Raw genomic sequence first — 25,632 nt, forward strand, 5'->3', positions numbered from 1 at the left:
ACTTTTTAGTTGCTCTATGATTCTCTTTTGGTTTACTTTAAGGACACGCTTATGTGTTGTGTTTCCTACATAAAAAATGTTTTTGTTACTTTTTTCTGTATTATTCCTTCTTTAAAGGACAAATGCTGTAACAGACAATCTTTTGCAGGTGTTCTATTTTTCTTGACTCTGACAAAAGCTGCTTTGGAGGTGTGTTTACAATGACTACAACTGCAGAGAGAAGGTTCATTAATCTCAGGAAACGTCTAGATCAACTGGGCTATCGGCAGCCATTGGGAGTGGAGAGTTTACCTTTGGTGGAACATCTTTTTAGGTATTCAAAAGGAGAGTCATTAAAAACATAGTAATCATATCCTTGGGGTTGTTTTATTTTTGACCCATAAGGGAGAATGCTTAGTCTGAAGATTATTTTCAAGCAGTGTTATTTCAGAGTTAACATTCCATTCCTGTGTATGATGAAGTGAGATGGGTTTGCTTAAGTGACGAGAACATCACGAGAACATTAAGTTTAATTTAATTCAGTAGAATTGTTTCTAAGGAACTATGGTCTAGGAATGTGGTGTTGGGTTGATGGCTGGACTTGATGATCTTAGAGGTCTTTTCCAACCTTAATGATTCTATGATAGAAAATTCAACTTCTCTAACCTCATAACAGAGCCAAGAATAGTCACCACTGATATGTGCTTAAAGGACACACCGTTGTAACTGCTTGTATAAAAAATAATCCCTGTTGTCTGTACCATGACTTAAAATAAAACATTCACAGCTCTGGTTTTTATTATCTCATTTGGAGAAGTTTGTTTGCTACTGCTGCTGTTTTTACAGAACATGTAACAGAAGAAAAACACATTTTCAGGTGACCTTCTTAATATCTGTCATTTCATGGCTTTGATATGATTATGGACATAGTAATTTCCATAGTAATCCAGTTATATTTGGCTAAACGTGCAAATGTAGGTATTCTGGTTCTCTTGCTCTCTAGCATCTAATAAAGATGGAAGAACCACAGGCAGGCAGATGTGGAGTAATCTGCCTTCAACTTTTAAGTCTCATTCTGGTGTCTAACAGATCTCTCAGTCACTGACTTTGACGTTTTCACAAAAGTGTTTATAGCTACTTACCACAAATCTCTCTTATGGACCTTCTGATCTCCATGTAAATACCAGTAACCTTCTGGCCTTTTTAATTATTTACTTCAAGTTTCTTCTGAGGTAAGTACTGCTACGTGGTGCTTGGAAGAAAAAAATCACCCTGCCAATTCTGAATATCTCACTTTATGGAGAAAAGAGAGAATTATCAGATGTAAACTCCTGATATGCTTACTAAATATCTTTTTTTTTTTTTTGTATTTATCCTGTCCTTTCCTATTTACTTTTTTAAGTGAATGATTTCTGTGGTTCAGTTTTTCTTTTTTCCTAATGTGGTCTCAGGGAAAGCGTTTTGTTTCTCAGGTCATAATAAATATTTCACCTGCAGTATAAAGGCTGGTAAAATTTCTGACATGTTTGATGCTCCTTTATTCTAGTGACCTGGTTCATACAACTGAGAGCTTGCGCAGTGCAAAGTTGTCTGCTGGAAAAACTGAAAAAGAATGCAGCAATTATGATGTTATTTTGGAACCTTATAAAACGGAAAATGCTAAGCTTACTAGGGAAAATAATGAACTACATTTAGAAATATTAAAACTGAAAGAGCAATCTGATCGTCATATTAAAGGTAATTAAAAATCATGATACTTCTTTTAATCCTTCCATGCCAAAATAACTTGTGGCCAAGTCCTTGATCTGCAGATTCATTCATCTGTACTTATAAGTAAGTGTGAGTGGTTGTTGACTTTTGTGCCTTTAATGAATTAAGACTCGTGCACAGACATTTCTTTTGTAGTTAAAAAGCTTCTGAGGTCCTGCAAATCCTTGCTTTAACCAAACATGAAAATGTTAGCACTTTTTAGCATATACTTTCATGCCTTGAAATGCTACTTTAAAATTTGAAATGAAATACTGCTGTTAAATGTGCTTTTATTTTACAAAGGATTTTTTTTCTGTATAGCATGTATAAATATATATTTTTGTGTTCGTGTGTATATATATATACACACATGTGTATGTATTTGAAAATTTCCTGTTACAGAAAAAGCACATAAGATTCTATTTATGCCTATTTTGGTACTACTAAGAAAAATAATAATGAATAAGCAAGACAATATTGCTTTTTCTCTCCCTCAAAGATTTGAAAGCCTCCTTAAGGAGGGTTGAACATGAAACATCTGACTTGAAATTTCTGAATAACCAATATGTACATAAAATTAAAATGCTGGAAAAAGAAAACAAAGCCAAGACTGAAAAAATTCAGCAGCTTCAGGAGAAGAATCTGCAAGCAGTAGTGCAAACACCTGGTGAGTGTAAATAGTCACAGCTATTTCAACTTTTCTCTGGGCTTTTTTTGGCTCTTCAGAACATAATCTTTTTTTTGTCCTTTAGGAAGGGAAGTTACTACAGTAAAATAACCATCCAATAGGATAACATTACCTTTTGAAAGTTTTCGTTCTGAATTCAGTCTTTTTCTCTGTATGGAAGAAGCTTCATTAGCATATCATTTGTGTTGGGGACAAATTTGAATACAAACAGATATGATAGAAGACCCTTAAGTTAAAACGTGACTGGAAAGTGCTACTAATCAACAGCTATTTTAATTTTTTTTTAATGCTGCACCTAATTTAGTCAGGAGCAGGTTGTTTGATACTTGAATCTTTTTGACAGCTAATTGATGATGTGTGACTAATTCCTAAAAGTAGCAAGACGTAAAATATGTCTACAAATAAATATTCCAACCCTTTGAAAGCTTGGAGTATTTAAAGGGTCTTTTGATAACTTAAAATGTTCTGGACATTACTTTCAGATTAATTTCTTTCTCCACGGTTTCTTTTTTTTTAAGCAAAGGGAAATATTGAGAAGTATTTTGTTAAACTTTGAAATTGGCTTTTTGTTCCAAGTCATTGAATTACATATATATTTTTGGCATCAGAGGGAAATCAATAATAGGTAGTTCGGTGAAATTAAAATTCCTCTCTTTTTCCACGCCTTTCTGCATTTTACATCATTCATTTCAAAGATGCCATTCTTTTGTCTGTCTTTCTGCATACTTGCCCCTTGGTCACCAGTATTCTGGGATTTTTCTATACTACATCATCAAATATTGTAAGTTCTTATTTAATCGTGTGGTGAAGAGTAATTGTTCCCTCTGGAAATAATACTATGTTCTGCTTTCTTATAATATTACCATGCAAGCAAATAACCCACTCTGTTTGATATGCTTATGATATTCATTCACTGAAATGACAATAGGATAGAAAGAAAAAAAAATTACTAAATGATGCACAGGTGAGTTCTTAAATGTGAAAACAAAATATCTTTTGTGATGTTTTAAATTAGCTTTTTTAGTAAGGTAAATTGGTAATAGATTCAACAACTTTGAACTGTAAAATATTTTGGGTCTTAAACACTGGGGAAAATTACTTATACTGAACTTTGCATGTTTTCTTATTGTAGAACTGAACTTTGACAAAACTGACACTAACCTGCAAGAATGGTGTTGTCCAGAGTGTGCAAATTTTATCAGCTTATTACAGTAGGATTAAGATGGTGAAATGTGCCAGCTCAGAAGCAGTGGCGTAAAGAAGACGTTTCACTTTGTATTAAAGATGACGACTCCCTTGCTTTAACTCCAAGTAATAGGCATTTGGGTTTGGGCTTCTAGGTGGCAGAAAAAGGAGCATTCCCTTCAGGCGTCAACGCATGCAGATAGACCAGCCTGTCCCTCCATCAGGTGTTAGTGCCTATCCTGTTCCTCAGCCAGAGGACCCTTATATCGCAGACCTTCTTCAGGTGGCTGATAATCGGTAATCTAAAGAACTTGATTTTGAAGTATAGGTGTTAAATATCTGCAGTGATTCTTCCAACCCCCACCCTCCTTCTGCCTTTCAAATATGCCTCAAACAAAATGGTATTTCATGATTTAAGAGCACTATAGTTCTTAAATAGGATTTTGCTTGGTGACTGACAGTGCTGCCTGTGACAATGTTGCAACGGATATTTAATAAGCTGTTTATTTCCTTAAAGGAATTCACTTAAGATTTCTATACTGGTTTTACTGTTATACCTAATTTTGGATTGGATATTCTGCAAAAAAGCTAGGAGTAATCTTTTGCATAGTAGGAAACTGATTTTTCCTATTTATTTTGGAAGACTTAAATATTCTTGATTTTTGTAATACTATTTTTGGCTTGGGAACCTGTATTATGAAGGGTTCAAGTCAAGTTTTTTTTTTTTTCTTATTTAGAATATATCTGTAGAGAGTTTACATGGCAAGGTGTTGGCAGTGGGGTACTGTAGGGGTGGCCTCTCTAAGAAGAGACTGGGGCTACCCTGTGCTGGACACAGCCGTTTCTACCTGGCTTTAAAACAGACCCATCACAGGTCACATCTGAGCCCATCAGCCAAGCTGGCTCCCTGGTGAAAATGTATGTAAGAAAGGGTGAAAAAAACAATGCCGCGCAGCAGCAGTGAGAGGGAGGAGTAAGAAAAATATGAGAGAAACTACACTGCGAACACCAAGGTTGGTGAAGGAGGAGGGGGTGGAGCAGAAACTCCTCTGCAGCCCATGGAGAAGGCCATGGTAAGGCAGGTTGTCCGTGCAGCCTGTGGAGAGCACCACATCAGAGCAGATATCCACATTGCAGCCCATGGAGGACCACGTGCTGGAGCAAGTGGATATGCCCTGAAGAAAGCTGTGACTTGTGGAGCAGGCTCCTGGCAAGAACTGCAGCTCATGGAGAGGATCCCATGCAGGAGCAGGTTTTCTGGCAGGAGCTGTGGCCCGTGAGGGACCCACACTTGGAGCAGTCTGTTCCTGAAGGACAGGATGTGGAGATGGCCCATGCTGGAGCAGTTCATGAAGGACTGTATCCTGTGGGAGGAACCCCACGCTGGAATAGGGAAACAGTGTGAGGAGGAAGGAGCACCAAAGCCGAAGTATTATGAACTGACCAGAGCTCCCACTCCCCATCCCTGCTGCACCACATGGGGTAGAGGGGAAGTATAAGAGTTGGAAGTGAAGCAGTGAAGTTGAACTTGGGAAAAAATGGAGGGTGGGAGGAAGGTGGCTTTAGTTTGTCTTTGTTTCTCACCATCCTATTCTATTTTTAATTGATGATAAAGTAATCTTTCCCAAGTTGAGTCTGTATTTTGGTTGTGACTCTAACTGGTAAATGATGTCCCTGTCCCTCTCTTGACCCATGAGCTTTTTCATCTTATTTTCTCCCCCATCCTGTTGAGGAGGGGGAGTGAGAGAGCAGCTGGGTGGGGGTCTGACAGCCAGCCAAGGTCAGTTCGCTACAGTATCTCAAACAATGGCTTCTGCATTAATATTTTGTATGAGCAAAATTATTTTTTGTGAAATATTTACATTCCAGAGCAAAGAGGAATTACTAATATCGAATTGTTGTATACATATGATTCTTCCATGAATCCACATAAACAGTGTATTGCTACGTTTCAGAATTCATGAACTTCAGTCAGAAGTAACAGAGCTACAGGAAAAACTGGAGATATCTGAACGTGGAATGAAAAATTATAGCAAACAGGTATGTTTACAGATTATTTTTTTAATTATTATTATTTGGCTGTAGCAGCCATTGCAGTGGTCTTGATTATAATTTCTATTTTAACCTCATTGGGAAATCATCGTAGGGCTTGTGAAATACAATTTTTCTAACTTGCCTAGGTTGAGCTATTTCTCTCCTCTTCTTTGGAGACAGCAGCAATGATAAAATACTTGCCTGTGGCTTTTGCTGACACATTTTGTGTATTAAAATGACATTAAATAAGCTAAACTTGGCGTTCATAAGTAGAATTTGTGTATGTCTGACTTCTTTTAATGCAGAAGCATTAGCTGGTCCAAAACAGTAATTTGATCTACAGGTGTCTTAGGACAATTTTTTTCACTGTTTGGACTGGTTATGTTTTTTTGAGTTTTTGATTTTTGAAAGTTAATTTACGAACAACAGATTTTACAATATTTTCATTAAAGTGGATTGATAAGATACCTGTAATTTTTAAGTGAGGGAATTGCATCAATTTTTCATATGTTGTTATATCTTTCAATATCTGGAGATTAGTGGAATCATCCTCTTCCCCCCCGCCCCAACCCCCCATACACCCCATCTTGGTTTTCCTCTTCCGGTATTCCCTGGTTTTCAGTGACTGAAATAGTCACTGAATTAGCTGATTTAAAAGCTTCTCCCCCAAATTTAAATGCTAGTCTTGGATGGCTAATTTGCAATATTCATTAACATCACTTTAAATGAAGATTTTTTAGTTCCTGTTCAAGAAAATAATCTAGTAGGAATTGTTTCAGATTTTTTATTTTTTTTTTCATAAATTCTGTTTGATTCAATTTTCTTTCAAAGAAATAAAATTTCTTTCAGAATAATCCAGAATTAAAGAAAACGGATATTAAAGATTAAAATTGCATTATTAGATACATATCTTTTTTACTGAATGTTATGTAGGTATTTATTTGAAAAAAGGTTCTATTAAATGGAAGCGAGATACCAAAGAACTTCTTTTTTTCCCCCCCTCAAAGGTTGAGCTAAGAGACAAAGAAATAGAGCGCCTTATGCTAGCATTGGATGGTGGGCGTACTCATGAGGTTATCTCTCTGGAATCAAGAAGTAAAAGTAATGAGAAGCTTATTTCCCATTTGAATTTGCAGGTAATGGAATTATTGCTGTTGTTTAATCAAAACTAAAAATACTAGCAATCTAAAACCCACAAAACTTCTAGCTCTTCAAAAAATCACTATTAGATATAAAATAAATCAATTTAACTTGCGTTGCTTTTTAGGTGGCAGCATTCCTTGTCTAAGGAAATTTCATTTCTTGTTTTAGAAGTCTGTTAGAATGGTTTTGGTGAAGAATTCTATGAACTCACTTCTATATATAGTAATGTTAATTTGAGAGTATTCAGAAAATTTCTGTACGTTACAGTGTTTTCACCAAGTTTGAAAGTACTAATTTTTTTCCTTTTGTACATACCATTTATGTTTTAGGAACTAACAATGGTATATGTACTCAGGATAAGGAGTAGTCCTACAGATAATCCCATCAGAACGTGGGCAAACTTCCTCATTGAATTCAAATGGTCCCCACCTTTACTCCAACATAGGATTGCAAGGAAAAGATAAGCTTAGGATAAATGTTTGTGTTTACTGTGCATATTAGCATGCATTTAATATTGGTCTCGGAATGAGGACTTTATAAAATAATACACGACAGGCTGGAGTACAGATTAAGTAAAGCCCATCTCTGGATTTATACCATCAATTCTCGGTTTTTCCAACTGAGTTTTATATACTGATTGTGCACAATGTACAGTGGTGTGAAAGCCACTTAGCTTAGATTCAGTGCTGGAAAAATACAGAATAAGCTATGATTTGGAAGCAGTTCAGTGATCCTGAATTAGTAAGTCATGCTGAACACAAACTGATTTTACAGAGAGTGAGCCCAGAGCTGCATAAAGCTGGTTTTAGGCCACCATGACTACTTGCTTAGGCTCAGTGCCAATATACCACTTCTATTCTCTGACAATAGATGGATGGATGGATATCTCTATGAAGTAGTATTCATGACTATGAGAAGGCTCAGACTCTTCTGTGTCTACAGTAATACTTCTTTCTGGAGTTTGAGGAAAGTTGTGTGGAGATGGAAGTGGAGCACCTCTGTTATCTTGAATGTTTCAAGACACTCCAGGCTCCCATTTTCCTGGGTAGTGTAACCTATCGTGTATATATTTTTTTAATTCCTACTCTACATCCCTGCGTCTCTTCCTTTACTTTCAGGGAAAGGTATGCTGGGAAAAAGAATGTCTGTAGAGTGGGATTTCTGAGGATGTTGTGTTTAAGGTGCTGAGATATGTTGGGTGCAAGATAGGTTTTGGGAATCTGATCTGTAAAGTATCACTTTCATGAAGGAGTAACAGTGAGACTAAGACTAGCAATTATACAACAAAGGTGGAGGGAAGAACGTGTCCTTGTATCTTAAAAAATTTAGGGAAAGTCCAAGTACACTGGGAGTACCAGACTGGTGCCCAAGACAGGTTTCTGTACAGATCTCTGCTTTTCAGTACTTTGTTTTTTAGAATAAACCTCAGGTTTTGGAGACTAGATAAAGAACAATGTAGTAATGAATTCCTTCGTCTTGAACCTTTGTAAAATCATATTTTTTTCATGTTGTTAAACATTAAGTTCTAAAAATAGAAAATCTTGCCATTTTTTAACAGGACGTCCCTTTTTTACGATGGATATAGAGATACAGTATTCCAGAAGATTGGGAAGAACTTTTGCTACCTGGTTTAACAATACATATTAATGTTTTAATGGAAAATATCTTTCAGGTTGAATACCTTCAGCAAACAAATAAAGAACTTGAAAATCGCATTCAAGACCTCTTGGACACTAAACAAAATGTGACTAGTGAGGTAGTGCATTTAAGCAATAAAAATGAAGAACTGTGTCAAGAACTGAATGAAATAGACCACTTGGCACAGCAGTTGGAAAGACACAAGGAAATTGTGCTCGAGACCGCAGATAAGGAAATAGGAGAAGCAAAGGTAATCACTAATGTGTTACCATGTGAAAGATCTGCTCAGCTCTTAGGTGGCTTTATATCTTTTAATTCCAACAAATGACCAATCAGCTTGTAAAAGAAGATCAAATTTTTTTTACAGTTTACTTAATATTATACAGAACTTCTCACTAAAAGATGATTAATCACAGCAATTTTGTGTCTCCTGTATTAGGTGAGATGAATTTAGTTAAGAGGAAATAGTCTTCCTTTTTCTGTTAGCTTAGTATGAAATAAAATTCTGAGATACTTACAACTATTGATAGGTAATAGGTATTTGCAACAGTGATGCCTGTGTTTGGAGGGTCTTTTTTCTATGAGGAGTCACAGAATCACAGAATGGCAGGGGTTGGAAGGGACTTCTGGAGATCATCTTGTCCAATCCCCCTGCTTGAGCAGGGGGCACAGAACGCATCCAGGGAGGTGTTGAATATTTCCAGGGAAGGAGACTCCACAACGTCCCTGGGCAGCCTGTGCCACTGCTCTGGCACCCTCACAGGAAAGAAGTGTTTCCTCATATTGAGGTGGAACTTCCTTTGTTCCAACTTGTGCCCATCGTCCCTTGCCCTGTCGTTGGGCACCACTGGAAAGAAGCTGGCCCCATCCTCTTGACACCCACCCTTTAGATATTTATAAGCATTGATAAGATCCCCCCCAGTCTTCTCTTGTCCAGGCTGAACAAACCCGGGTGTCTTAGCCTTTCCTCATAAGGGAGATGCTCCAGTCCCCTGATCATCTTCATAGCTCTCCGCTGGACTTGCTCCAGTAGTTCCCTGTCTTTCTTGAACTGGGGAGCCCAGAACCTCTTGTGCACCAAAAGAGCATGGGTGTGTATACCACAGATTTTTTGTGCTTTCAATTCATAGGAGATTTACTACTGGAAATTTAGCAGATTACAAGGAACTACTTATATTTCATTTCTTACAAAAATAGTCTGTTTCCTTAAGTTTTTTGTAACAAAGGAATTGTCATTTTGAATATGTAACTTTTAACATATAGGTTAATTTTGGTTGATAGAAAGAAATTGAAAGAAAACACAGTGAAATACAGGACCTTGAAGAAACAATAACAAAGCTTAAATCAGTAAGTAAAAATACTTTCATTTCTTGTTTGTAGCATTTTCATACTGTCACCCACACAATTCTTCCATTTATTATAAAAACTAACAATTTAACAATAGAATTTTTATAATACCCCAAAACTCTACTGTAATACATTACTGATTAATAAATGAAAGAGCTATAGAAGCTGCATCATATTGTTGCAAAAATAAACTAAAAGACATCTCTCTATACAGTAGGGTTGACTACATCCTTATTGTACATTTCCTTGTTTCTGCTATCTGAAGTTGTAATTTCTGTGACATAATTGTTTTTACCACAAATGAGTTATGACATCCAAGAGGATTTTCTTCATTTAGAAACTACTTGTCTCCTAATCAGCATGTTAATAATTGTGCAATACTTGGCTCAGTCGGAAACAAAGCATAGTAGCCCAGATGGAAAACATCACTGTTATCAATTCCTTGAAGTTCAAACTCTTTCTAGCATATAGCAAGATGTGTATTAGTTGAGTACAGTCTTTTCTTTTAGTGTTTCTAAGGAACTTGAAAATACAAAAATATTTCATTTTCAGGGCACCGGATTATAGGAAGGACATGCCAAATGGCATTTGATTAGCTGCAGGGTTGGGTTGACTGTGATGCTGTATTGTGATGTACTTTAACACCAATGGTGTTACTAAATGCCATTAAAAATTACTTCTTGCTTTAGTTATTAATTTTTTCTGTGTTTGTACCTGCTATCCTTCTGGTTGGTTTACAGAATTAAACAAGGGTTAATCTTGCTTGTTTTGTTACTGATTGCAAACTGTGTCAAAAGTAATGTTTTCTTTGATGTAATAAAAGGTAGTATAAAAACAATGATGACCTCTTACAAATGTTAAAGCATTAAACACCCAGGTTAAACAGAAGTAAACAGCGTTGAATATTAAAAGTTTAACAAAACATTATATATTTTTTTCCTAATGTCCCTATTGGCACTTATAATTTTTGTAATAATACTTGTTACTTTAGGAGTTGTGCTCATGTCGTAAGGAGAATGAGAGACTGAGTGAAGAACTCTTTGGAAAAACAGATGATAAAGAGAACCTTGAAGTGTTGTTAAACCAGCTTGAACAAGAGAAACAAAGGCTGACAGAAAAAACAGAGAGCTTAGAATTAAGAGGTAAATCATTAAATGTAGATTGCTGTAAATTATCTTCCTATAATTTTTAAAATATAAAACCTTACCTAGTTAAGGTACAGTTAATAATACTAGAAGACTTGATATATGTAAATTAAGAGAAGACTGTAGACCTTCAGTGAGGACTGAAGTGAAAACTTGCCATGGAAACGTGTTTTCATTCTGTATGTGAGAACTGAGCGTTGAGCTTTTTACTGTAATCCCACAGGACATCATAATACTAACACCATGGCAGTTTCATACAAAATAATTTCTTTTGTTCAAGACTCTTTATTCTCTGTCTTCCTGACTGAGTGAATTCAGACTGTGTTTCTTGAGAGCTTTATCCAGTTGAATCTTGAAAACCTCCAGGGCTGGAGTTTCCACAACATCTCGAAGCAACCCATTCCAATGTTTGTTTATCCTCAGAGTAAAAATTTTTTTCCCTGTATTGCTTGTAATTGCCCGTTGCAATTAATCACCACTGTTCCTTCTTTACCTCCTGTCCACATCTGTGAAGAAACTGGCTCCATGTTATCTATAACCCTCTCTTGGTATTGTCAGTCTGCTCTTGGGTCCCCAGCTCTTCTCCAGGCTGCACAAGCCCCGTTCCTTCAGCCATTCCCCACAGGGCAAGTATTCTGCTCCCTGACCAGTTTGGAGGGCCTCCCCTGGACTCATTCATGTTTATCAACGTCTGTATTGTACTAGTGGGGACAAAACTGAACACAGTATTGTAAATGTGATCTAATGAGTGCTCAGTAAAGGGGAATAATCACATGCATCAGTCTGTGTCTCCATTGATACAGCCCAATATGCTGTTAGGCCTCTATCAGTTTCAAAGCACGATACTCACTCGTATTTAGCCTACTGTCAGCTGGGAGTCCTACATCCTTTTCAGCAGATTTGCTGCCCAGATGGTTGCTGGGAATTAGTCCATCCCAAATGCAAATGGCTTTGTGGAAATTCATGAGGTTCCTGTACAGTTGTTTTTATTTCTTTTTCTGCAGAACGAGAACTTGTCCTAGAAATAGAAAGAATGAGATTAGAATGTGGTATAGCCCTAGGAGACAAATCTCCATCTCGTCTGGATGCATTTGTAAAGACTCTAGAAGATGACAGAGATTATTATAAGCGAGAATTAGAATATCTTCAGAAAATGATAAAACGAAGGCCTAGCCCAAGCCGTAGGACTCCAGAGAAGGTAAAGTTCCTGCTGTCAAGACAAGCTGAAAAAACAATGGAAATACGGTAGAACCATTTAAGGAGATATCAAATATATTTTCAAATTCAGTGCAGTAAGTAACTGTGTCAGTTTTTAAAATTATATTCTTAACATAAAAAAATTAACTGAGAGAAACTCCAGTGAACTTGCATTTTATTTTGCTATTCACATTTTAGAGTAACATACTGATTATTGATCAGTTTATTTGAAATAAATAGAACTAGATGATAAACAGAAAAAGGTTGAAATCTTATTGTTAGCTGTTTTGCTTTTTCTCCTTAACAGTTAGTTCTTGTTGTTTAAATTATACCACCAATGCCAGACTTTTTCTTGCAATTAAAATTTATTATGTATGTGGTTTTCATGTATTAATACTACTGTGAGATCTTTATCTTTTTTGTATTAATTACCAAAATATTTTAATTAGTTTATTTCAACATAAATTTTATTAATCACTTTGCAGAGTGAAGATCTTAGATTCATCACCAGAGAAAGAGATGAGCTACGGTCCATGTTAGACAGATTTGAAAAACATATGATAGAAATTCAATCTAATGTCAAATTATTGACTGCAGAAAGAGATAGGTTAAATGTTCTGTATGAGCAGGTAAGAGGATATTGTTTATAATTGGCACTGAAATAACATAAACACTTGTTGTACTCTTGCTTATTTAAAATGAAAAAACTCCCCTCTAAAACAGAACTTGAGGATTATAGACCTACTAAAATACAACCAAGAATAATAAAATATATACCTATTTTTATTACGTGTTAATAAAATTATGTATTCCAAATCTAGTGTATTAACTTCAAAGCCATTTTAACTTACTAGCATTCAGAAGTGAGAAAGATCAGGGAAAAAAAAAAAAATCAGTAGAATGCATGAGAAAGTTGGGTAAGGATACAGGCTAGAAAGCAAGGAGGAAGTAGTAGTTACCTGATAAGAAAACAGAGTGAAGTTAGGCTATACTTGGAGCAGTAGAAGGATGGTGAGTGCATTGACAGTATAAGTTGTCATGCCACTGTGTGATTTAGGGAATATATTGTAGTTATCTAGGGAAAATAAGACTGTAACAGCACTTCTGTTGTACTAACAGCATTGAAACTTTCTATTTTTTCAGTGTATACACTGTATTAATTGCAATCCACATATGCTAACAAATGATAATCTTTTAAAGTCTCAGGTTGAATTGAACAGGATGAGAAGAGAAGCAAAACACAGTTTAATTTCTCAAAGTCACATGGAAGAAGAAAGAGACATTGCACTGACTGACTTTAGAAGACTGATGGCAGAAAAAGAAAGCCTCAGAGAAAAATTGAAGGTGAAGTTTTATAACTTCATTGATTACTGTTAGGTGGCATATAGGGAAGGCCGTGTTTTTGTCTGTCTGAGTTCCTCTTTTCAGTAACTTTGAACTTACCTGATTTCAAACTCACTTGAAAGACCTTGATGAATTGTCTGAATTATCCTTTTAAACTCAGTCCTAGGTGGGGACGGGGGAAGAGGAACATGCTTTAAGTGTCTGAGGGCAAGCATGGCATCACCTTGTGTGAAGAACCTAGATATGAAGCCCCAACCACAGAATATTTTTGTGTGTATGCACTAATTCAGAGATGCTTGTGTGTCACATGTGGTTCTTGTCCCACAAACTGGGGACTTTGTGGACTTATTCATATTAACTAATTTTTAGTTATTGCAGTTTGTAGCAGAGTATATTTTAAATGGCATATAACTGAACCATCAAACATAAATTCATAGCAATCCAAGTTTCATTATTTTTAACCTTTAAAAATATATTTGTTCATGCAATAATTTTCCTGTTACTCTGACCTTTGATGTCTGGTACTGATGTGCATTAATGTCTTACTTGGTTGTAGTCAAGAGTATGTGATTTCAGGGGTTTCCCTGACTGCTTTATTGGGTCATTAATATAATGTATACAGGTTTTTAAAATGTCCTGAAAATTCAGAAATTTAATCTAATATTAATGGACTGATCCAAAGACAGCATATGTCAAGATTGACTGTATGATGAACATTTCTATAGTTTGACTTACTACCACAAAACCAGAGAACTGAACGGTATCTGAATGCAGTGGCAGTAGCTCTGACCTTTTTGTTTAAACCATGTGCCTGCAGTGGAAGAGATGTGCTTCCAGCTCCATCCTTTCTTCTTGTAGGTGAATACGAACCTTTTGTATGTGTGCCACTTTTAAATACCTGTACAGAAACACTTATCTCAGGGTTTTTTTAGGAAGTTTGAGAGTTTGTTTAATAATTTTGCTGTGCTTACGCACAGAAGTCAGAGAACAGACAAATTGTTCAAAAACATTTCTTCCTACACTTGGAGAAAGACTAGCTAGCTTTGTAATCTGTCTTACATTTCCTATTAATGATAATTTCATAAATTAATTTCAAACAACTTAGGACAGTAAGCTTTACATGCTTGCAACCTTTCATATTGCCCTGTAGCTCAGTAATCTTTCTACAACAACTTACAAATATTAATTTGGTTGGGACTGAATATAAATATACTTTTTCTTATAAACAAAACAAAACCCAGCAACCAAAAACCAAAACCAAACTCAGTGATGTTACATTGAACTGCAGTGGTGTACTTTCAGCTAATGCTCTGTAGTTTTATAGAGAGAACCTTGCATTTGGTCATGCATCTAAGAATGTAGAGCAATGTTTTCTTAAACATTAAGCTTAAATTTCTGTAGCTAAAACTAAAAATGTGTATCTTATGACATGTAATTCTATATTTCTATCTCAGGTTCAGCAAGAAGCAGCTAACCTTGAAAAATCAAACATGCAACATGATATTTCAGAACTGGAGAAAAATATTCAAGGAGTAAGTGCATTTTTAGGAATTAAAATTTTATTACTTTTAAAATAGGATAGATTTTTTCAAGCAATTAATTTTGTTAGCTGTTTTCAACTTAAATTTATTTAAAAGCCAAGTTGTGATAGTTTTCTACACAATAACATGCTTAGTTATTTTTTTAAAATTGCAGATTGAAATGGACAGATGTGAACTAAGGACTACAGTTGCTATCCTGAAAGAAAGAATAAGCTCTCTGGAAAATGAATTAAAAATGAAGTGCAGTAAACTTGCCCAGACATCTGATGAGTCTTCTCAATTTAAAGCTGAGATTTGCTCACTTCAGTAAGTCTAATATGAAATGTGGTGGTCTTTTACAGATGCTAACATAATTTTGTTCGTTCTATGACGGTATAGCAGAGTTGAGTTCCTGGGAAAGGCCATAAAACGTTTTCAAAATCACTTGGTGCTGTTTTTGTCTCTAAGAAAAAGTAAATATGAGTAAGGAAAGTGCTGTGGTGGCTTTTCACAGCAAGCTCCTCCTGGACTTATTTGATGACCAGATATACTGATAGTTTTTATGTCTAATTGTGAATTAAAATTTTCTCCTCCTTACAGAATTGTTTCCCCAAAAAACCATGTTCTCCGCTTATGAATGTAGTGGAACAGAAAATTTCTGAAAGGATTTCTAGATGCTGCTTGTTAAAAGGAAGACAGATGCCTTTGCAAACTGCAGCAGTAGGACCAAATTGTGCCGGTGTTGTCAGTAATACTGAAAATTTTATGCCAAGCATTAGGCATTGATATTCCATAACTGAGTGGTTCATGGAGAGTCATTCTGTAATGGCATTTTACCTGAACTGTTTTTCTTGTGCCACTCTTTCGTATGTTAATACTATCACGCACATACTACTATTTTGAGAGTTGACTGACATCTTAGAATCCGTAGACACTGCCTGTGAGGATTTAACTATGTCAAACGTCAATTGTCAATGGCCAAATATACTGTGGGGTAGCTGTCAATTTGGTTGTTTCTTAAAATGTGGTGTGGCTGATAATCACTGCTATAAGTTACATATCAAAATCTGCATAAAGCAAAGAGTCAAAAGACACAAATAATGAGTTACGTACTTAAGAGTAACGGAAATCAGAGGAAGTGAATGTTTCAGATCATCATGGTGGTTCAACTGAGATTCCACTGCTCTGTTTTGGAATGGTGTTGAGCTGGACTTGCTGCTGGGGTCCAGAGCAACCAAGCAGCGTTGGCCTCAGCAATCCTTGATAGTCTTCCCTCTCCCAGAGAGGGAGGGAGAGAACTGGTTAGTGTGACACACCCCTATTGTGAGGTTACACTGGAACTGTTCCAGCACTTCAGGCAGCTTAAAAGCCATAAGCTGATGACCCTGAATAGGTCCCAAACTTCTTTCAACCGTATACCGATTTTTGCAGGCTCTTAAATGACCAACTTCAGAGGTCTGTTGAAGACTTACAGCACCGATTGTCCCTCAAAAAGGATGAACTGCAGTCAGCTCAAGAAGAAATTGTAAAGCTAGAGGAGAAAATAGGTAATCACTGGTTATTTTTATGCTTATTTCCCGTTTCTAAAATAGAAAGTACTTACCCTTTTATTTATAGATAGGTTAAACCAGAGGAGCACTTCACAAGATGAAGCAGTCAATGTACTTAGAAGTACTATTACTGTATTGGACAAAGAAAAGGACAGTCTTCAAGAAACCGTAGATGAAAAAACAGAAAGAATTGCATGCTTAGATGACAACTTAGCTAACAAGGTATGTGCAGTACAAGTACTACTTTGCAGTCCATCTGGGGATTTTTAAAGCAGTTATATTTTAGGAAGATGTTTTGGCTTGATGACAAAGCCTGTGTGGAGCTCTAGGCATCACATAAGTGCTATGTTTGGACCTAGCCAATACCAAGAGTCATTTGCCAACTCAATAGCTTTTTAATTGTGACTATGAATATTAGTGTATTCCTGAAACTCCAAGAAAATATAGTAGTATGTTTTGCATTTTGCACTTGGAGATATTTTTTGAGATATAACGTTCTAGCCTGAGGTGACAAACTCTATAGCTGACTTTCTGATAATCTTTCTGAGTGAAGAAAAGCAGCTTGGGAATTTGAATGTGCAAAGATGCAATTACTTGTTGGTGAAGGGTTGAAATAAAGGTTTAAATGAACTTGAAGTATCCTGTTTGTATTGCGAAACAGATTGTGAAGTATTGAACTTTAATTTGAAGTGTTCTGTTATGTTGCAATATGATGATACCTAATACAACTTTTGCTTTTATTTTCATAGGAAAAAACAATTACTCATTTACGTCTAACCCTCTCTGAGCTGGAGTCCTCAACAGAGTAAGTAAAGACTAGGATTCCTTGTCAGTGGTTTTATTTTATCTAGTGGTTTTAAAGTGAAAGTAGATGGCTATTTTAGTTATGTTGGTGAAATTGAGTTAATTCTCTTTAAGTCAGGTAAAGGAGTGCACTGTGCTGAGAAAGATGTACACAACTTTCGAAGAGACTTCCCTTACAATTATGTTGCAGACTGCTGAGATACTGTTAAGAGAGCCATTAACAATTGTTTGTCTATATTTTGCTAAATTGGTAATGTTTCTTAATTCTCAGTTAAGAAATGGCTTTTTAGTATTCTAAGTACTCCCAGCTAAAACTCAGAGCTGAACTCTTAGTTATCAGCAAGCTAATTCTTCCAACTTAAGCTATCAGTACAGTCTTAATTAAAATATATTTATGTAGTTTTTAGCTGGGCTTCATCTGATCTTTCCTTCTTGCCTCTTTTTAAGAATGAATTTTAAAACTATAGCTTTTTAAAAGAAAACATTTAAATACTGATATTTAAACATCTGAAGACCAGTGTAACTGAATATTTGGTACATTGCATTAAGTATCTGTGGCACAAAACTAATGCAAAAGTTTACTTAAATCCAGACATATTTGTATTTCTACTTTTTTGTTTAACCTCTTCCTTTCTCTTTTGATTGTCTTTTCAAGTGTAAGCTGTCTGTCGTCTTCCTTTATAATTTATAAAATACACAATGGCTCGCATATTGTAACCACTATCAAACACTGATAAACATAAGTATCTGTAATTGCTGTTTGCATAAGATACATCTTACCAGATACATCTTTCAAGGTTGAAGATTAATTCAGCTCATTTGTGCATATTGACGTTTGACATCCTTAGCTTATGTATATGTTTAGGCTCAGTTTGTCAGGTTTCAGAGAAAAAGAATTTTACCTTTTTAAAGAAAAAAAGCTTTTGCACATCCCAAATCCACGACTGATCATTTCTATATGGTATAAGACTTAAGTAAGATTTTCACTTGATAGCCATATGAAAGACATACTAAGCAACAGAGACCGTGAGATATCTAGCTTACATCGGCAGCTTGATACATCCCACGCAGAGCTTGCAGAAACAGGAAGAGTAAAGGAAATGGCTCTGAAAGAAAACAGACGATTGCAAGATGACCTAGCTACAATGGCCAGAGAAAACCAGGTATGAAGGCAGTATATAATACTGAAGTATTAAACTATTGCTTGCTTATGTATAGTGGTACATCAAAACTGTTATATCCTCAATTGTGATTTGATATGTTTAATTATTGGTGTTTCTTGAACACTGGGATATTAAAAATGACTGGGCAGAAATTGTGAAAGCAATTACTTTACATACTTAAGCATACTCAAGACAGTGGGGGAGTAGTAGACAAGCATTCATTTTAGTCACCTTTCCCTAGATTAAAAAAGGAATCTAAATAAAATAAGTCTAGGACATAATTGTTTATACTATAATGAAATTATGTTAGTTGGTTATATCACTTGGTAGTTGGTATTTAATTGTAAAAAAATGGGTTTTATTATCTGCGGACCAGGGATTATTGAGATAGAGCAAGAACCACAAAAGCAGATATCAGGTTATTAGTCACATGACAGCGAGAGGGAGGAGACTGCTGGCACATCTGAATTTGTTCTGGTGCATAGTGATTCATTAGTTTCATCTCCCTAGTTTCCATGAAGTATTGGATGTACTGAGTAAGGTATGCCATGTTTTGAGATTAGAATGTTTTGGAATCTGGATTTTAATGTTTGTCTTCTGTGAGCCTTGGTAATGGTGGCTGTAAAGCAGTATTGACAGGTTTTTAATTTCCAGTTCTGGCAAGGTTAATTTCCATTCATGTGTGGTGCTCTGCAAGAACTTTGCTTTTCCTGATAGATTGGGAAAGGTTAATGTTGGGGAGAAAACAGGAGAGGGCTTAAAAGCTGCAAGGCAGAAGGATTGAAGAAAACCTATTTTTAAGGTATGATAGTCGTGAATAGTCTGAATTTGTTTCCTGATTTCAGGAAAGGATAAGGATGCACAGTCGATGGGAATAGGAGGGGTTCCCTTTCCATTGTGTCAAGGTTGTGTGGGGTTTTTAGATGGTGAATTCAAAGGTGCCATCTGTTCCCCTGGAGAAATGTTCTTACTGGGTTGTATTTGCAATGGTAAGGTAGTATGCTAATGGTAAGGTAAGGTGAGGTGGTATCTTAGGGTTCAGCTCTATATTGTAGCTATTTTTTGGGGGGGGGGGGTTTGTTTGTGGAGATTCTGTCCAGGTACTTTCGCTGCTTGCAGAGTTTTGTTAGATATTTTTATTTGTATTAGTTTTATATGATTTCATAGTTTCTTACTGTCTAGTAGTTTACAGTCATAATGTACCTCCTTGCTAACAGCTAACCAGTCAGTAGCTTTAGGCCAAAAAGCAGGTGGGAAGTGGGTTATGATTGCCGAGTGGACTCAGAGTTGGTTCATGTGTATCCATGGTCAGCTTTCCAGTTGGGAGGTATACAGTCCCTCTCAGCTGCTGATAGTTAAATATATTTCCTTGTGTAGTGCATGCTATAAAGGCATGTCTTAAACTTACATCAGTTACAGAATCAAAGTTGAAATAAAATTTTAATGCCTTGAGGAATTACCTATTTCTGTAAGGTATTGTCAAATATTTTATCGAAAGATGAGCTATCTCAAGTTGATGGGTAGGTTAAATAAAAGTTTTGCAAAACACAAATAGTTGAGAGATTCAGTGAATTAAACTGTTTGATTATCAGTATTATTCTTGTGGAATCTTCATCTTGAGATGTTCTCCAGGGATCTGCAAGTTAAACCAGCCACTGGTGTGTAAGGCTCACTGTTTCAACAGCGTAAGGGGCTTATATACTTATGTCCATTTGCACTCTTCTCAATCATCATTGCTCTATTTCTTCTTGGAATTCTCTGGATCTGGGATCCATGGCTTGGAGAGCCTGAAGTGCATTTGGTCTTGTTAATCCCTCACATAGTTTGAGGAATAATGAGTTGGTTTTGTGCACCAGCTGGTTACTGCTGACCAAAAGCCTCCCAACTCCCAGTGCATGATGTGGATGTCCCTGTACAATAAAATGTGTATATAGAAAATATATAACAAAAATATCCAGTGTTTTATGGGGCAAGTAACACTTTTTTATTGGGCTAAACATTGGAAAGACTACATAGAGAATATGTGAATGTGATTTTAAGAGGTAGCCCAGAATTCTGTTGCAACTCACTGCATTCAATTTATACAGCAAATACAACTATTGCAGCTCATTGTGAGGCTCAAATGCTTTGTACAGTTTTGATGCTGAGATACAAATATTTGTCTGAATTCACTATCAATGCCAACACTAAAAATAGTCAGGGCCTTGTTAGGTAAACAGTTTATTCCAGTTCTCCTCAGCCAACCCGGCTGAGTCTGAGGCTAGAAAATAAAATATAGCAAGATGTTTTAAGTAGGTGACGTAGTACGCTGAATAGTTCTTGCAAAACCTATGGCACAACACATAGATGTGTGGCTGTATTATTGAAATTAGAGATGCCATTCACAGGTATCTAATAAGATGAAACATTAAATATTATCATAAACTGATGACTAAAGCTTTCCCAGTGTGCTTGGGAAGGCTACCTCAGAGACAAGCAGGCTGATTTCAGCATATGCTAAATAAGGCATATAGTAAAAAGGCTGCTGTTAATGAATATCAGTATAGCACAAAAGAAGAAGGGAAAGAAATACGGCAGTGTGCCCTATTTTCCCCACATTTAATAGTGGGGATAGAAGCAGATACTTGCCTTTTCAGCTCTCTGGGCTAGAGGACTCAGAGAAGAGCAAGAGCTGAACGTGAGGGGACCAGAGTTAGGACTTCCAACATCTCTAACAAACTCCATGGTCTATTTTTGATGTCTAAATATGAACTTAATGCTTTTAGTTATTTTATCTTGCAATTCTATTTTCTTTTTGTTATAGAGTTGACAGTGACACAGTGATACAAAACTTTCCTTCAGTCAGGGATAGCGAATCTTAAGGCTAGAAAAATCCCAGCTCCCAAACATCTGTATGTTGCATTTCTAAAGATCGGTAGGGTGTGTCATGAGGGAAGCTGCAGATTTTATGAACTGGTATGATATTCATTGTTTTCTGGGATTATTCTTGCCTGGAAAATTCTTTGGTATATCTAAGGTAATAGGGGATATTTCTGAACCCTACAAATCCCAAAGAGCTTTGACTGAATTATTAAAAGTAGAGTAGAGTAAGATCTAGGGCGTATACAATTACTTTGATTTAGTCTGATACAGTAATATATAGCGATTAATATACTCTAATGCACTGTTTTGCCTTTATGAAATCTCTTTAGGCTATCAGTGCTGAGCTTGAAGATGCAATACGTGAAAAAGAAGAAATGAAAACCAGGGTTCATAATTATATAACTGAAGTTTCCAGATTTGAGACCTTAATGGCTTCAAAGGTAAAAATATAATCTGTAGGCAGTCATTACTGTTTTCAATAAATCCATTGATTTTAAAGTATAACACATTCTCATTAGGATATAATAAGCAAATTAAGAAATGTATGTTTTGAGTCCTGGTCTCCCTGCCTGGCCCATTTCCTTCTTTTATTCCACCCTCCCCACCCCCCCGCCCCTTTCTTCTGCAGTGTTTCAAGGTAGTAGTGGATTCATATAAAACTTTATTAGTTCTGAAGCACTAATAAATTCTGGCACATCACAATTTCATTGATTATGTTTCAGTTGGCCATAACGCTGGAAAATGACAAATCATGCTTGAGTGTTGTTTTGCTTTTTGAGTTTTGACAAGGCAACTAGTAAAATATCTGGTACTATTTCATTATTGTAGGCAACAAGCCCCTTATATAATGGTTTTTAATATTTTACACTTTTTAAAGAGAAATTTTATTTGTAGTTCTGCAGGAAAGTGTAAAAATAGCGCATTGCAATGTTTTTTCTATGAATTATAAGAGTTCAGAGTTTTTGCTGTACTGACAAAACAGTGCTTTTGTTAAATGTATTTTATTCTGATACTTGAATTCAAAAGTGTGGTGTGTGTGAATTAAAACTTAGAATCATTTAAAGCAAATAGAACTTACGTCAAGACAACATGAACTGGCAAATTTATTATGTGAATTTGAATAGGAAAGAATGAGTTTTGATCTGACTTACACTTGCATGTCTAGATGAATGCATGTAAATTCAACGACTTTTTACACGTAGAAACTGAAGCATAGAGAAAGAATTAAGGTCAGTAGTATGTTAGCTTAGAACTCAATTTAAAACACTGGAAGTTTAGTTTTTAATAATTTTATAATATATCATATGTCCAAAGCACTTCTGCTACAGATGTGTCCACATCTTTGGCAAATGGTACTCCAGTTATTCAAGTCAGGTACCAAGAAGCTGTAGAATATACAGCCAGTGACCAATTATGAAAGGTTGATTTCAGGGATTTGTCTAGTATTACATCCAGATGTTGCCTGTGGAGACAAGGATTTACTTTTCTGCACAGTGTTCATTTGCTTAATCATGAGTTTCTGCTTCCTAATGCCCCACCTCATTCCGTATGCACCTTCCAAGTTCTGCAGGAAACACAGAAGGAATTTCAGAAATAGTAGCCTTCCTCATCAGAAATACCTGATTTGTACTAGCAATGTGCTTATCCTGCTGTGCATTACATGAACAGGGGAAGAAGGGAATGGAGGTAAATAAAAAAGGAAAATTAATCACTGCCTAATATTATGCACTTGCAGTTGGGCCAAATTAAAGTTCACAAGCAGCATTTGTTCTATCACTGCATAACTTGTAAGCTCTAAAGCTTGCAGTTTTGTACTTTTATGATAGACTGCTTAGGCGTATATGCCCGAATAGGTTATCAGCCTTTCAAGCATGGCTGTTATATAAATATTTGTAAGAGCACAGTACCTAAAAGAGCTGAAAATGGACTCCTGCTGGAATTTCTTGGAAAGGACAGCACTCTGATCAGTACATCTCAGTAATGTGACCCTTCACAATGCAGAGAGATACAAAATAACCACTCCCTGGGAGCCTTGAAACTCATTAACAACTGCTAAATGTAAATACTTCCATTTAATAAAACTGAATGCCTTCACTATTTATTTACTATTTGGACTTGCAGAAGCATGATGCCCTTTAGTAATTGCCAGATAGTGGGATTAAGAAAATGGAGAAAGATCTACTTTCATCTGAAAAAAAAAAAATGCTGTAGGGAGGAGGCGTGAAATAAGATCAATCATCTTGACGGTATGTTGATCATTGCAGAGTGATTTACTGTTTCATCTAGGAAAAAGAAAACCAAGAACTGTTAGAGAAGTTCCGAATGCTCCATACACAAGCTGAAGAGTGGGAAATGAAGGCTCATCAAGCTGAAGGAGAAAGCAGCTCAATACGACTTGAACTCCTTTCTGTAGATACAGATCGGAGACATCTTCGAGAGAGAGTAGAACTTCTGGAAAAAGAGATTCAAGGGGTAATAACTTGTGCAATGAAATTCTGGGATACATTCAAGTGGTTGTTTTTTTTATTTTTTTTTAATAGTCAACATACAATTTTTGATGCTTTAATGGAAAATAATTCCTAGACGTGAATGTTTCAAGTGTGGACACTGAGTTTTTGAAACAGTAACTGATTTTGGTTCATTTCATAGAGCAAATTAATTTTGAAGGGAAAACAAAGTATTAAAAAACCTGTTATCCAACAGAGAACTGTTAACATTTAACACTGAAAGGGTGTCCATTTTTTACTTTGTTTAGCATATCGTTGCACATCAAGCATATGAATCTCAGATCTCCTCCATTACAAAAAATATGTCCAAATTGGAAGAGGTTATTAAACGTGAAAGTCAGGATAAGTCTTCTGTGTTGGCGGACCTGGCTTCTGTGAGGGAACTCTGTGTGAAACTTGAGTCTAACAAAGAGCTGCTGTCTCGACAGTTGACATCCAAAAGCATGGATTATGAAAGGGTAAGCAACAAAGTCAAATTTCATTTGCTATAATAAATATCTTCCTTTTCTTTTAATGGCTTTTGGAGAAAATAATAAATTACTTCTAAGAGCAAGGTAAGTTAATTTACAACACTAGTTTTGCATTTATATATAAATTAGAAATTTGCAGTATACAGTTCTATATCTGTGCTTTTTATAAAAAAAGACAGTTTTTCATTCATTGTCACTAGAAAATGAGGCAGCAGTAGTTTTTGCTATACCACAGAGACAAATTATATTTATTTGGTTTTATGTACTGATTTTTACTTTAGTCAACTTGCCAACTTTTATAAAAGTGAATAGTGCACCTCTTATTTAGATATTAAAGACTTTTCCCTGATGGATTTTTTTCAATTAAATTTAAATTTCGATTCAGTTGAGGTTCACAAAAAATTTTGAAATAGTTAAACAGTTCTAAATATCCATAATTTTTTAACTTTTTTCTTTACAGCTGATTGTTTTGTCTTTACTTGGTGACTTGGTCAGGTTTTCTATTACTGTAATAGTCAAGACCTTGAGAACAGTAATTCTCATCCCCACAGAATTTGTTTCTATTCATAGAACTGATGAGGAAAATGAGCATTCTTACATTTTCAGCAAAAGCCAAGAAGCTAATTGTGAGCTAACCTAGCTGAATAGAATGAAGTATAGTAAGTACTATTTTTGTACTTGTGCCAAAGCCTACTGTTGATAAAAGCCAATTAGTGCTCCAGGTACTTACCTAAGCATTTCCAGCCTTCAGTAATCCAGCCCCCAGTAAAACATTTAACAGAGGTACAGCTTGAATAGTTTTTAACTAAGTATTGTGTTAAATAATTGTAGGCTTTAATTTGTTTTGTGAGCTCAGTTTTCCTATTAATTTTTATGAAACTTCCAATCATTTCAGTTTTTCTAACAACTCTTCACAAAAGACAAATCTGTGTGTTTGTAAACCAGTGTATTAATAACATATAAAATTTGTGCCCTAGGTTCTAGGAGAATTAGAAGATCTAAAATCGGAAGCAGAGTTGCTGAAAAAGCAGTTATCCAGTGAGAGACTTACAGTTCAGAATCTTGAAACATTGCTGGCTACTAGTAGAGACAAAGAATTTCAGAACCATTTAACATCCCATGAGAAGGATTCCGAAATTCAGTTATTGAAAGACAAACTAACACTCGCCGAGAGCAAACTGTAAGTTTTAACAAGTGTGTGTATGCGTTAGGTGGCTTACAAAGAAACTTTTTCTGTGTGACAACACTTATTCATGAAGTCAAAATCTTGATGTTCATTATGGCTGAGCAGATTTTTGCAGCAATGT

General features: G+C 35.8%; 1 protein-coding gene across 3 annotated transcripts in view; it reads left to right on the forward strand.

The window, feature by feature from the left end:
• The window catches only part of CEP135 (centrosomal protein 135), a 38,999-nt gene that overhangs the window by 6,226 nt on the left and 7,141 nt on the right, over window positions 1–25,632 (forward strand). For 2 of the 3 annotated variants that reach the window (XM_064449469.1, XM_064449468.1), the window contains exons 2-23: window positions 149–313; window positions 1,526–1,716; window positions 2,228–2,395; window positions 3,757–3,898; window positions 5,557–5,641; window positions 6,643–6,771; window positions 8,451–8,666; window positions 9,698–9,763; window positions 10,755–10,905; window positions 11,913–12,106; window positions 12,591–12,734; window positions 13,306–13,449; window positions 14,904–14,981; window positions 15,145–15,296; window positions 16,401–16,516; window positions 16,587–16,741; window positions 17,269–17,324; window positions 18,318–18,486; window positions 21,678–21,788; window positions 23,635–23,820; window positions 24,104–24,313; window positions 25,303–25,505. In XM_064449469.1, coding sequence (XP_064305539.1) covers window positions 201–313; window positions 1,526–1,716; window positions 2,228–2,395; window positions 3,757–3,898; window positions 5,557–5,641; window positions 6,643–6,771; window positions 8,451–8,666; window positions 9,698–9,763; window positions 10,755–10,905; window positions 11,913–12,106; window positions 12,591–12,734; window positions 13,306–13,449; window positions 14,904–14,981; window positions 15,145–15,296; window positions 16,401–16,516; window positions 16,587–16,741; window positions 17,269–17,324; window positions 18,318–18,486; window positions 21,678–21,788; window positions 23,635–23,820; window positions 24,104–24,313; window positions 25,303–25,505 — 3,179 coding nt within the window. In that variant the 5' untranslated portion in view covers window positions 149–200. The remainder of the gene's footprint in view (window positions 1–148; window positions 314–1,525; window positions 1,717–2,227; window positions 2,396–3,756; window positions 3,899–5,556; window positions 5,642–6,642; window positions 6,772–8,450; window positions 8,667–9,697; window positions 9,764–10,754; window positions 10,906–11,912; window positions 12,107–12,590; window positions 12,735–13,305; window positions 13,450–14,903; window positions 14,982–15,144; window positions 15,297–16,400; window positions 16,517–16,586; window positions 16,742–17,268; window positions 17,325–18,317; window positions 18,487–21,677; window positions 21,789–23,634; window positions 23,821–24,103; window positions 24,314–25,302; window positions 25,506–25,632) is intronic. The other variant, XM_064449470.1, reaches the window with a different exon arrangement.

Source organism: Phalacrocorax carbo, chromosome 4 (genome assembly GCF_963921805.1).
Source record: "Phalacrocorax carbo chromosome 4, bPhaCar2.1, whole genome shotgun sequence".
NCBI lineage: Eukaryota > Metazoa > Chordata > Aves > Suliformes > Phalacrocoracidae > Phalacrocorax > Phalacrocorax carbo.